This window comes from Nesoenas mayeri (genome assembly GCF_963082525.1).
Source record: "Nesoenas mayeri genome assembly, chromosome: 2".
Taxonomy (NCBI): domain Eukaryota; kingdom Metazoa; phylum Chordata; class Aves; order Columbiformes; family Columbidae; genus Nesoenas; species Nesoenas mayeri.
In genome coordinates, this window is record NC_137543.1 from 155,803,717 (window position 1) to 155,818,376 (window position 14,660).

General features: G+C 40.3%; 1 protein-coding gene across 1 annotated transcript in view; it reads right to left on the reverse strand.

Moving 5' to 3' along the window:
• Positions 1-14,660, reverse strand: part of DPP6 (dipeptidyl peptidase like 6) — a gene marked incomplete at both ends in the record, with an annotated part of 413,796 nt that overhangs the window by 116,794 nt on the left and 282,342 nt on the right. Inside the window, one exon of the mRNA XM_080340056.1 lies at positions 1,233-1,285. Within this exon, the coding sequence (XP_080196182.1) occupies positions 1,233-1,285 (53 nt within the window). The remainder of the gene's footprint in view (positions 1-1,232; positions 1,286-14,660) is intronic.

A 14,660-nucleotide genomic window follows, 5' to 3' on the forward strand; every position in this document is an offset into this window, starting at 1 on the left:
GTTTTACAGAAATGGCAGAGCACAACTATATTGTCCCTTTTTACCATTCCCGCACAGTTATCACCGGTATGATACTTAAAACATACAACCTGGCACCAGCTTCCTGGCTTTTAGCTTTCTATTTTCTGGCAAGGATTTGAGGAATTTTGCTGAGCATTTCCATTGGTGCGATGGAAATGCCACTCTGAAACAACATGTATCACCATATGCCTGTATGTCTCTTATTGGTATGGTGGTGACCCATTCCTAACCAGCTGGGCCAGTCTTTAAGGTATATTTTAAAAGGGTATATTTTAAGGGAAAAGCAAGTGGAAACTATGGGTTAAACTCTAGAGAAACAAGGCAGGCAAGATGAGCTGCAGGGTGATGGAGATGGAGCTGCAGGTTACCTGCAGTGCCACAGAGACGAAGCTGAGAAAGGCGGATAAAAAAACCTGCAACTGATCAAAGCTAAAGAATGATCCCCTCAAGCTAACCGATGATTACGTTAAATACTGAGTCTGCCTCAGGACCTTTGGTAGACAGGGAGACCTAAATGAAAAGGCATTGTGTGATGGAAGTGTATTGCTTGTAATGATACACAGCCTTTCATACAATGTGCTTTAGCAATATGCTTTAGCAATATGCTATCCTTAAGTTTAGAAATGCTGCATGAAGCCTATGTGACATTTTTGTTTGTCTGCACTTACCCGACACTCCTTGAAAAGATAAATTATAAACCCAAAGGCTCGTAGCTTCAGTATAATTGTGCGTGCATTCATCTAAAAAGCATAAGGATCCTGGCAACAGACTACTGGTCTTCCTGCCTTCAAATGGGATGCTAGAGAGAGCATTTGTATCAATGGAATCTGCCAAGAGACCTAAAAACTGAAGGGTGATGCTTCAATTCTGAATGAATTTAGGGACCAAACACCCCTGGATAGATCCCCTGACAGAGCTCTGGTGAGTGGCCAACTGCGGCTCTAAGCCAGACGCCAACACATCTATATTCTAGCTAAAAACTTGAAAACTGGAATATGGAATTCATGTAGTCTGGCTCTCTGGGGAAGCTGAATACTTCTGTTTCCAGACTATGTCATCTTTTGTACAACACACAGCTCAGTGGATTCTGCAGCCTGAATGCCAGACCATTGCAAAGGGCTGTCACAGGAAACCATTTGTCACGATAGACATTATTTTGCAGAATTCTTAATGGCTGAGTTTTAAAATGAAGACATTGAAAAATTGCTTACCCATGAGGTATTTTGCTGAGGACATAATGTGCTGTATATGAATGCTGATACACCTGCAAAAACAAAATTAAGAAACAAAACAAACAAAAAAAAGAGATTAGTAATTGTCACCTGTGTTAATAGGGCTCTTTTTCTGCAAAATCAATCTAGCATTTATGGCTAGGGAGCTCTCATAAACACTTCAAAATCTGTAGTAGAAAAGAACAATACATTAATCCACCTAACGCTGCTGTGTGTTCTTTTCATCTTGCACTTTATTACAGTGTTTGGCAAATCGTATACATCCAGATGCTCTGTGTTGTTACCATGACTACCAGGTCTTTGATTAAACTGGGGGCACATGGTCTCTGCAAGGGCTAAATATAGAACAATCATTAATGAGGACACCTTGGTCAGCTGGAGACATACTCCATCATTATAACTAGACACAACGGAGATATAATGCATTTGTTTTTACTTTATTCCCACATAAATAAAACAGGGAGTGGTGCTGGGTGATCTCAGAGTGGGTTGTAAGATCCTGTCAGTCAGCAAATAAAACCTTATTGACTTCGGGCATAAAGCTGACCTCACATTGGTTTGAACTGCTACATTGCATCTTCATACCAATTTGCACTCTTAGGGCCTTGAGGAGGAGCTTGTCAGCTTGTATGGCAGGTCATCTCAGAAGGAGAGTTCATTATTTATTCTCTAAGTAGTAAATAATAACACCAGAGTCAAGGTCAATGTTTTAAAAGTTGGTGACAACTCAATCCCTTACAGGCATCTGTGGATTCCCAAGGTGAGCAATGACGAGGAACACAAGAGTCAGGGCACTAGTGTGAAAGGTCTAGATATACACATTTATACAGGCACTCACTTTTGCAATTCTGGCATCATTCTGTATGCTAGCAAATACATAAATAAATGCATTTTAAAAATAAATAATTAAATACATAAATAAAACAAATAAATCTCCTAACAATAACTTCATTTGACTTCTACTTAAATCTTTAAGCCACTTGCTCTCCAGTAGGTGTCATAAAGCATCCTGTCCCAGAGGACAAAGGAGGAATTTCTTGAATACTTACTTCACCAGTCAAGTTTGTCTGATGAAAATTAATTTTCCTATGCATTTTTTTTTTAATTATGCCAAGAAACCAGGATATGTCCTGGATAGTTCTACTGGCCTCAGCAGTGGTCATCCCAAGCATGTCACTAGCATCACAGTCAAGTAAGCATGACTCATTACTCTCAAGGGCAAGCTTGCACAGTGACATCTATAGCAGACTTACATCTTTTGAGGACTCAGTAGAGAGGCAAATAAATGCAAGACACATTATCCTGTAGTTAGTAAAACAAGCTTCTCTGTTACAATTTACACCCAAACATTAAATAATTACACTGCTGCATGAAACTCCCCCCAAAAAGCACTGAAATACAGGGACTAGTGTCAGACTGATGTGATTCTTCACCTGTGCAATCAATTCCCTTCTTTACAAGGACATCATCAGGTTACATCTCAAAATCATATCTCCTTTTAGGCATCCAGATCCATAAAGACTCCTCCAACAAGGAGAGTCTCTGGTGCTTTGGTATCAGCGAAGATCTAGGAACACACGTGAATTCGGTGCCAGCTAGCTTTTATTTTAGTACAGATGTCTTTTTAGATCCACTTGTTTCAAACGATGTGAAACAAATTACTATTATCTCGTCTATATCCAATCATACAAAAGAGCTCTTGAATCTTATAATGCTAATATTGGAGATCAGCTGATGCACGTGCCCTTAGATTTTGCTCTAGCTTTGGTGAAGTTCAAAAACTGCTAAAATTCCTTAAAAAAATGCACTGAAAGATAAAATCAGTCTACAGAGCTGGAAAACCTAATAACACATTGCCATTAAATGCTGAGCAACTTTTGTCTTCAAATATTCTGACAGTAGGACATAGAAAATGGTGTAGATATATAAATTGCGATCTGAGGCAAGGACTGGTGTTCAGGTTACCAAGCCATGATGTGTTGTCAGATACCAGAGGCAGAAGTCAGTCCCCAAAATGAGTATGAACAGACACCTTCAGGGGAAAACACAGACATGTGGAAGGCTGGAGGGAAAAGAAACAGCCAGAGCAGTTTTGAGCAGGACATGTGCTGATGCCTCGCTTGTGGTACAAGGTCCCCACAGCCATGTTAGAGAGTTTAGAGCTGTCTTAGGGCCATTAATGAAGACTGAGGTCTTCATTGGTTGAAAGAGTTTAGGAGTGGCAAGGAACTTCTTTATTTTCTGAACATCATTTGTCATCCTCTTGGGTCTTTGACCAGACTCTAAAATATCTCACATCAGCTGCAGCTGTAGGATGTAGTCTTCAAAGGCTTGCAGCTGACAGAGGTCATTCACAGGAGCAATCCTTTCTCAGATAAATCCTTAAAATCAGTATGTTTGCTCATGTAAACAACAACTACTTATATGAGCAAAGATTTCATGATCAGACATTTGTTATTATTATAGTTCTTAAGAACAAGAGTGCATGCAGATTGGAAGTCCTTCTCATTTGTACTATTTCAAACCCATTTGGAAGACACACTGCAAGCAACCCTCCTAAGCAGGCAGGAATCCAAGGAAAACATCACTTAATGTCTGAGAAATTAAAAGGCTGCTTTCCTCTTAGATATGCAAACAAAATGAAGTTATTTTAAGTTTGAGAGGATGACTATGTCTGCGTAATAGCTCAAATAAAATGTCTGCTGGATTCAAGCTGAATTAGGCTATTCAGTTACTAGCAGGAAAAGCCCACAGCAGGAAGAAGTACAAGAAAGAGGTGAGCATTCTTCTGAAATCCAAAGCTAAGCTTCAGAGACGGGACAGTGCTTAAAAGTCAGCATTTATTTCATTTGACCTCTCTGTTTCTGAGGCTTAGCCAACAAAAATAACTGTACTAACTCTCTGTGTTCCCCTTCCTTATGCAAGGGGTGTGGTAAAAGCCATTGCACTGATTTGATGCTCTTAGCCCTGATTTTTGGCTGGATCCCAGAAGCACACAGCTCCTCTCAGTAGAGAGGCATATTTGAAGGCAGCAGAAGTTTTGGCAAGTGTTTTGCTCTGTAGACCCTGTGTGCCAAGTCATCCTGCTAATGCAAGTTAGAACAGGTTTGAGACTGCTCTGAAGGGTTCTAGGTATGACCACAACAGGGTGACAAAAGGTCCCATGCCAGCTGTGACCAATGAGTGCTGTAAAAGTTATTACACTAAAACCACCATGCCAGAAGCACTCTCCCACTGGGTTTCTCATCACAGGTCACAGAACAGACCTCGCTGACTTTCAATCTACATTATGCTCTGCAACATATGCATGTTTACACTGAAATCATAAAGGGTCTAAAAGACAGATCTGTCTGTTTCCACTTAAGTCTTGTAAAAGTCAATTATCTCTCTAAAATTCAGAAAAATACAGGACTAATTATACATGACAACACTTTGTTGTGAAACCACTAACCTCATTGTATGTAATTAACAAAAGAAACCTGGGCCTGACCAGATGACGGTGGAAATGCAAACACTGCAGCGCATACAGCAGCAGAAAAGATCATCTGCCTCTCCCCTGCCACCAAATTCCAAAATAACAAGTAAGTGGTGGTTCCTACAAGCTACAGAAACAAAACAGAAGCAGCAACTTTCTGTGCCACATCACTGCAGAGACAGTATGGTGTGAATAGTAGAGTAACATCTTGAAAGCACTTGCTTCATCTCCAAGGATACAGGTCCTAGTCCAGCAGGGCTTACTTAAATAGAAAACATGTTATTTAACTGTAAAATTGATTTGGATTCATTCATTCACTGTGACTGGAGCACAAGTTTTGTGGGGAATGGCTGAGGGAACTGGGGCTGTTTAGCCTGGAGAAAAGGAGGCTGAGGGGAGACCTTACAGTCAGGGTAAAATTGGGCATTTCCTGCATACCATTCCATTTGCAGATCTGAGATTAAACTCTGGTGGACTGGCTGCCATGATCTCATGATTATTACTTACTTGATAAATACAGGAATAAAACATCCTTTGCATCCATTTTCTAAATTATATCATAGAGTCTGGTCCTTCATTCAGTTGTGTTATTTATGTTAAAGAATTGATAGTAGTATTACATTAAAGAATTACCTAGAAAACTGACAAAAAATTCTCATAAAATGTAAAATTTGAAAGGGAAGAGTTACAGGGCAGAGTAGAAGTGCAAGCTGTGTTACAAAGCAGTTTGCAAGACTGAATACAAAATTCCTAGTATTTACTGTCTTTGTTCTTTTTCGGGAATCATACACTTCATCCAAAATGTCACAGAATCACAGAATATTAAGGATTGGAAGACACCTCAAAAGATCATCCAGTCCAATCCCCCCGCCGGAGCAGGAACACCCAGATGAGGTTACACAGGAAGGTGTCCAGGTGGGTTTTGAATGTCTCCAGAGAAGGAGACTCCACAACCTCCCTGGGCAGCCTGTTCCAGGCTCTGTCACCTTCATCATGAAGAACATTAATGAGGTCGCCCCTCAGTCTCCTCCAAGCTAATGAGCCCCAGCTCCCTCAGCCTTTCCTCATATGGGAGATGCTCCACTCCCTTCATCATCTTCATGGCTCTGTGCTGGACTCTGTATAGCAGTTCCCTTTCCTCTTTGAACTGAGGGGCCCAGAACTGGACACAATATTCCAGATGTGGTCTCACCAGAGCAGCGTAGAGGGGAAGGAGAACCTCTCTCAACCTACTAATCACCCCCCTTCTAACACACCCCAGGTACCATTGGCCTTCCTGGTCACAAGGGCCCAGTGCTGGCTCATGATCATCCTGCTGTCCATTAAGACCCCCAGGTCCCTTTCCCCTACACTGCTCTCCAACAGGTCATTCCCCAACTTATACTGGAACCTGAGGTTGTTCTTGCCCAGATGCAAGACTGTACACTTGCTCTTGTTATACTTCATTAAATTTTTCCCTGCCCAACTCTCCAGCCTGTCCAGGTCTCTGGATGGCAACACAGCCTCTGGTGTGTCAGCCACTCCTCCCAGCTTGGTGTCATCAGCAAACTTGCTGACAGTGCATTCTGTTCCCTCATCCAAGTCGCTGATGAATATATTGAATAGTACTGGTCCCAGTACTGATCCTTGAGGCCTCCAACTAGACTCTGTCCCATTGATCACGACTCTTCAGCTTCTTTCCTTCAGGCAGTTCGCAGTCCACCTCACTAACCAATCATCCAGTCCACATTTCCTCAATTTAGCAGTGAGGGTGCTGTGGGTGACTGTGTCAAATGCTTTACTGAAATCACAATAGATCACATCCACTGCTTTGCCATTATCTATCCATCTGGTTATGTCCTCATAAAAGGCTATGAGGTTGGTTAAGCATGACTTCCCTTTGGTGAAGCCATGTTGACTGCCCATAATGACCCTCTTATCCCTGAAATGCCTTGACATGGCACCAAGGATAAGTTGTTGCATGACTTTCCCAGGGATGGAGGTGAGGCTGACCAGTCTATAGTTACCTGGGTCCTCCTTCTTGCCCTTTTTGAAGACTGGAGTCACATTTGCTTTCCTCCAGTCCTCAGGCACCTCTCCCATTTCCCAAGACTTGGCAAAGATGATGGAGAGTGGTCCAGCCATGACCTCAGCTAGCTCCCTCTGGACCCATAGATTTACCGATGTCCACATTGCTTAGTTGCTCCGTAACCCAGTCCTCATCAAATGAGGCAAACTCCTCCATTGTCCTGACTTCTTCTGGGGCCACAGTGGTACGGGGCTCCCCAGGACAGCCTCCAGCAGTGTAGACAGAGACAAAGGTGGCACTCAGTAACTCTGCCTTCTCTGTATCTCCTGTCACCAGAGCACCCACCTCATTCATCAGTGGGCCTACATTGCCTCTGGTGTTAGTTTTATCTGCCATGTATTTGAAAAAGCTCTTTCAGTTGTCCTTGACCCCTCTTGCAAGGTTTAATTCTAAGGAGGCCTTAGCTTTCCTAGTTGCCTCCCTATGTCCTCGGACAACAGCCTTATATTCTTCCCAAGTGGCCAGCCCCTCCTTCCACGATCTGTAAATTCCCCTCTTTCACTTGAGTTTGCCCAGCAGTTCCCTGTTTAACCAAGCAGGTCTGCTGGCTCCCTACCTTGACTTTCTACATGTCAGGATGCTCTGATCTTGAGCTTGGAAGAAGCAGTCCCTGAATGCTAACCAGCTATCTTGGGCCCCTTTACCTTTATCTTTAAGTACCATTGCCCATGGGATTACCCCTAGCAATTTATTGAAAAATGAACACTTTAAATAATCATCAGAAATAAAACTGTGCAACAGTTGACTAAAGTCTAAAATTAGCAAGAATACACTTTAATGTAATAAATCATAAAGCACTCAGTAGTTATCCAGGTGAAACGAATCACTTTTCTTCTGTAACAATAAAGTAAATCTCCAAATAATAGATCCCCTTGGGATACTTTACAGACTCAACTTATCTTTATAATCTATTCCCTTTTATACTCTACAGTAAGACAGTAAAAATACAGCAGAAGTGGCTGGTAGAACAGGAACTGCCAGATTCATTAAAAGGGTTTCCCACAAAGAGTCTCTAAAAAGACATTTGCTGGAAGTAGATTCTATAGCCTGTTTTCCTACTTGTGCTATGAGCAGACAAATCCCCAAATGCACATATGAATGTCAAACCAATTGAATAACCCCAAACATTTGACATAATTACATACTCCACCTTTCAAAATGGCCCTGGTACCCTTAAACAGTAACTCACACTGTGATGCAAAATATGCAGGTAAAAGATGACTTGCCATTTGGCCTTTAATATCTGTGATATTTAACCAGGCTCTGAAGTTGACAAATTAAGAGGGAGAAGAGAATAAAGTAGAATGCAGGAAGGCTTCTGCCTGTATCGGCAAACAGCTCACGTATTTGGTGCCCTGTTATCTAATGATGGCATGAAATGAAGGGAAAAACAAGTTCAGAAGAAAAATCGCAAGAAAATGTTAGCCAGAGGTTGGATTTCCTTCTACTATATGTATATATTGTGCACAGTAAAGGATGACCCAAGTCACTACCATACTGTCACATTGATTATTCTATTGGTCAGTAACCAACAAGCAAATATTGTCTTATCTTTACAGTATAACTATGTCATTCATACAAATCTTGCAGCAGAGAAAAGGATAATTGTCTGACTAAAAATACCTCACTGCCATAATTCTTTATGGTATTCTGTGGGGAATTAAAGAAGGTCACTGTACCTGTTTGGAGAATTTTCTGTACTTTTGATGAAAGTCATCAAAAGACTGTATTTTCACTTAAGGAGTCAACATTATTTGCCTTGATGAAAATTCTTTATGATACCATTGGTTTTGCTGGGGTTGTACAACCTGTAAACCGATTAATAACTTGACCCCTCCTGTTTAAAATAAATCCTTTTCCCATTATGTGTTGAACTGGCCCTCCAAAGGGACAAAAAATCAGTTCGTATAACTGACCACCAAGTTCTTGGTAGTGTTTTGTTCAATTTCTGATCTTTCATTCTCCCATGTATTTGTAATTTACAGCACAAGGAGCTACCTCTGTCTGAGACATAGCTTGTGGGAATTTAGGTAATGGTCTTCTCATTTTTTTTCTATCAGTGGAGGTACATTGGTCAGCAGTATTCTCCCTAGTCCAACTATTTTAGTAAAGTATTACCACCATTTTATTGCTAATAGGCACTCTACAGTAACCAGCCTGGAATTAGATTCTCTGAAAACCCACATGCTATCTATTCCTTTTGTGTCACTGCAATACAAAAAAAAACAACACCAAAATCCATACCAGTATTTTGTACCCTACACTCAGTGAGGCTCAATTGCTTGCAAGAACCAAAAAAATCAATAAAAACATATAATTGGAGGTCTTTTCAACATTCTCACCTTTCAAATTCATTGTGATACTGACTTTTGTTTTCTTCTGAGACAGCAAATTCTCTTTTGTCTCTACATTGGATTATACCTTGATATTTTATCACTTTCCAAGTAACGTACCTCTAATACTGTTTCATGCCGTGTGCCAATGTGTTTCTACAGCCCCCCAAGGAAAACTGTCCATTTCTCTTTGTGCCTCTCATAAATTAGGAAAACCATAATGAAATGCTATCAATGAGCATTTCCTGTGCATTGGCTCAGTTGGCAGCCAAATAACCCACAGCTGTTATCAAATCCCTGATTTGGGATCCTCTTACTCATTGCACCACATCCAGCTGATCAGCCACATATGTAATATGGTCACTGCCACCAAAAGTGCACACTGGGAGAGCTGTGTTACACTGTGAGGCTCTGAGGAGCTCAGGAAAGGGCAGAGATGAGGGAAATACGGTTGAGCAGGAAAGGTGATAAGAAGAAAGGATCTCTGGATCAATTGACATACAGAGCATTTGGCAACTGGTTGCCTTTGCTAAAATTGTCTCTGTATTGCAGAGGAACTAACTTAAATTAACATATGGGCAAAAGGAGCAAGATATATACCTGGGGAATGCACATATTACAGTTGAATTATGGGAAGGAAACCATGGGTGAAATGACACTAAGTGGTCAATGTCTCAGAGAGATCCAATAGGTCAGTGACTCAGCCACACCAGTGTGAGTAAGAAGCTGCTTCACTGCTATCCAGTGTCATAGGAAACCAAGGATGAGCAATTGAGTACCTCCAGAACCATGAAAAAGAATAGCAATTGATTTGGAGCAAGGGAATAAAATGCTATGTACAAGGGATGGAGAGTGGAAGAACACAAGAGGCAGTGGATCATTAGGAAGAGTCTTGCTTGGTTCTGTTTTTCAAATCTTTTAATAATTTAATCTCTAAGACTGAAAGTTAAATCATGGCAATACATGCCTGAAGGAGGCTTTATAAGCTTGCCCTTGGTGTGCAGAGGACAACCAGAACAGCTATGCAGTCATGCAGTGCTGTGAATGCTCTGTCACACTGGAGGGGCTTCCTTGGCACGGCAACAATCTCACATCAAGGTGACATCAGGAAGGGACAGCACATTCATGCCACAGTGACTTGCATTTTAGATGCATTTGTAACTCCAGCTGAAGCCAATTGTAAGAGGGTCATGCAGGCAACATGCACAGTTAATATGCAAATCTTTCCCACAAACATACAATGGGAGTGCTGGGATTAGAAGCTGATTTTCCAGCCACCAAACCAAAGATTCCTGAACCAGCAAAGCCAAGGAGTTACTCCTTCACAAATAGCGTCATCTCTAGTTTGCAAAATAGCCATAAATAAAGTGTGATGGCAACATCAGTAATAGATGGACTGCAGCGTTGTAAGATAATGCTGTTACTTCACGTTCCACAAACTGATTATCTCTGTTGCTTCATGATAATAATTCTTTATTAAAAGATTTGTTTCCAAATTACACTTTTGAGAGCCTTATACTGCTGACGATGCCAAAAGGGAATCTCAAGGCCTGCTCTAGGATTTATGACTTCGTGACATGGTAGAGGTAAAGCGGATGCTTTTTTTTTTTCTTTTTTTTTTTTTGTTACAAATGCAGCTCCAGAACCAACTTAGGCTACAGGTATTAACATACAGCTCGTGTGCCAGATCTCACCCCTAGGAGAGCATTAATCCAATCTGCCAACTGCTGCTGCACTCCAATACAGCTCTGCCCTGCCAAGCAATTACAAAAGCCTCCTTCTCCTCCCGAGCCACCTGTCCCTCACAGCGTTCCGCTGGCACCAGCAAGCACTTGCAGTCACTGGATTAAAGGACGACTGCTCCATTTTTAACTGGTAAATAAAATGGCAGCTGCAAAACACTCAGTAGGATTTTTGCACCAGTGTTTGCATGCTTGTTGTTGCTCACGTTAATGGGAAGCATCTGCAATCAAGTTATTAAGAATTATGAGTGAGGGTTATGAATAAAGAGCTTGTTTTGTTGTTAATCTTGTTTTTTAAACATTTATTGGTATTCACGTCACATGGTATAAACTCCCAGGTTCCCCTCCCACTCTGCAGTGGGCATAGCATAACACTGGATGGAGATTCTCTAAGGAAAGCCCTGTTCAGAAACTTGGAAATGAGAACTAAATTACCTAGTAAAAAGTTGATGTTGCCATTTTATCATACCACACAATATACCTACGGAAAACAACTAAAAGATAAACAAAACTTTCGCATTATTTTTTAATAAGGATAGGAGTATAAAAGTAGCCTAAGGCCAAATGAAAGTTGTAGAGTGAAACAACAATTATCCCAAATCCAGGAAACATAGAAAGCCTTCAAATCCACACAAAGACACACACAAAACATACAACCTTGATTCTGCTGTAATATCTGTGGTCATGATAATATCTGTAGTGGGTCAGACCCAAAGTCTATCCAGTTCACTATCCTGCCTTGGACAGTAACCCAAAGCTGATTCAGAAAGAAAACTAGAATTAGCTTATTTATACTAATCCTTCCCCAAAATACCTTCCCAGACTCTTGCAGTTTGCAGCTTGGAGCCACACTCTTTTCAGCTGTCTACCCTGCCATTGACGTCTCCAGTCATTCTTTACAAGCATTTACCCTTTTTGCACCTACAACCTCATGTAGCAACACCCTCTTCTCAGACAATAGTGCCAAAAGCCTGCTTGGGGTGTGATTCCTCTGACCTGTCTTTGGTGTCTGTTTTAGCCTCAGATTTACACCCTGGAGTATGTTAATTATAAAGGCAGCCCAGGGCAGCAGATGCAGATTTACAATGTTCACATCTACCTTCATTGACTTTGGAGTTACAAGTCTCAGGGCTGAAGGTCAGTATGAGAAATCAATGCTTTATAATCAATACTTTTAACAAAACATTAGATAATGTCTTCTTTAAATGAAACATTTTTTGAGCTGAGCAGACTGGAGGTAGAAATATTCTAAAAATCTTTTTTTCGTGACGTTTACAATCCAAATGGTGCAGGTTTGTAGCAATTATGTGAGAACTAAACCATGAAAATGGGCTGAATGCCTAGTATATCTAATTAATTTATTCACTTTTAAATAATTCACTTTACCGGCAGAAATTAGCAACTGCAGAACCACAGCATGTGTTCTTTCTATTAAAATTTACTCTTAGCATATCAAAATTGCTTTTTCTACTGTAGTGGTTATGTGAGTGAATAGTACAAAGAAGTTAGCACTTTCGCTGAAATCTTTTATGGTGGTCATAGGCTCAGGGCACTCTTGCAAGAGTCAAAGAAAGTAATCCAAGATAAGAAAGATGAGACCTTCAAAAAGCATTAGAGAGCATAAGTTTAAGAGCATCGAAGTGGATGTGAAAGAAGAATGAAAGTATTCAGATATGTGCGAGGGACCTTGGTCCAAAAACGTTCTTTCTGTTCAGCGAATGATTCATTTTCCAGTACCATATGAGATCAGAAGACTTGGAGCTGTTTCTTGGTGTACACATGAATCTAATTCACTGGAGGTCACATTTCTACATTCTGACATAGGAAAAATAAACTGAAATTACATATACAACAGCGGGACATTTTGTGTGCCCCCCTTGTGATGGTGTGGACATCTTCCAAGGCATAAATGGACTGTGGTGATGAAGGGCAAACAGGACAAGAAGAACAACAGAGCATCCCCTGTTCCTTGCCTGCTGCACAGCCCTTCAGAGCACTACCATCAACAGCATCACTGTACGGGTGCTCTTCCACTCTCGCACATAAAAACCCAAGGAGTCTTGCTTTTAAAGACCTGATTCATTCCCCTTTACAAGAAAGAGCCTTTATTGAGAAGAGAATAGAAGATTCCATTTTCAAATCTGGGTCATTAGCTGCCCAAGGAGGAACGATGATTATTGGTTTTAACATAGCCCTGACAAAAACAGAGTTCTGCAGGCAGTCAATGAGATAAAAGGTGTTTCTTTGAGGTAAACACAGAGCCACACACTCCTCGGATTTAGGCATGTAACACAGCTAAAGAGGAGAACAAGTGCATCAGAAGATTTGCATTTCCGAGTACACGAATTTCACTGGGGTGCTCTGCATGGTAAGATCTGGTTTTCCAGAAGAGGGCACTAAATATATTTTTTTTTCCTGTTTCAGTGAATAAAAATAAATAAATAAAAGGGACTGGAAATCAGAAGAATTAGATTATAAACTCCTGTAGGCTGGGACTGCTGCTTATGTTTTTGCACAGACATCAGCATTAAATTCTTTCTGATTGTGCCTTCTAATACCTTTTGAATCACTGTTATTTTCCCATTTTGCATCCTATTTCTTAACAGTTTAAAATTACCATCTATACTTAGCATAGCATAGCACAAAATGAGATTTTTATTGTCCCAAAAAATTTAGGAAGCAAAATTATGCTAAAAAGAGGAACTCGCCTCTAATGTAATTTGGAAACCTCTGTATGTTGCAAGAAACCTAGTTCTTTGTTAAGTTCTAAATTTTTTTTTACAATAATTTTTATATAGCTACATTTATTTCATTCCTCTTAGAGCAAGGAAAGTTCCCCTGTGTTTCACTGAGATAGATTCCTACACTAGTGCAAAAAAGAAAACTGCGATGATTCTGCTCCTGACTGTCTATCTGATTTCACTATCTAGGAGACCTTGTACAATTACCTTACCTATGGTTTATTCAAAAATAAATTGCAGGTTATTTTAAGATGTTTTGTGAATTTTGTTAGAACATTCATCTCTACCAGACTGTCAGTTCAAGTTAGCTCATCTATACACTCAGAAAAGGAAGTAGAATGAAAAATCTAATCTTATCCAAGCAAAGAAAAATTGGTTATTTTTGTATCATAGTGTTTTGCCTTGAGCCTTTTTATTTTCCCTTCTCTGTTTGATGAAAATCTCATTTGCTAAAGAAAATATTTACAGAGGAAGACTGCTGATAGCTGATACTGATACATAATATACCTATGTACTCTGGCATGACAGGCTAATTATTTCTGACTTTTGATATTACTCTAGTCTTCCCTGGAACTGTGGATTTGCTTTTCAGTTTACTGATGTATATCTGTGCCTGTGAATAAATGTAGGATACAGTTTGTTGGCCTCTGCTACATGAGCAAGGCTGCCCAGCTTAGTTTGAAATATTATTTTGCACTCAGTCATGTCTGTGCAATTTGTGTTGAAGTCTCTCAGCTCAAATCAGGAGGCTTAAAGTTTAGTCCTAAATCCATTGATCTACATTATTAGAAGAACAGCAAGAGTTTAATCCTTTGTTTTTAATAGAAAATAGTTAAAGGTGGCACAGCAGCTGAAGTCAGTACACTCAGTTTTTAATGCTCTCTATCTCATGCAGTTAGTATTTTATTGCACTAACCATACTAAACAACACTCACTGGAATGGATACTCAGTAAGAAATTGAGATTTGGTGCATTTTTACTAAAACAATTGCTATAGAGGAAACATGCAGTATAAAAACTAGAATTGGGGGACTGAGCACTGCAGGAA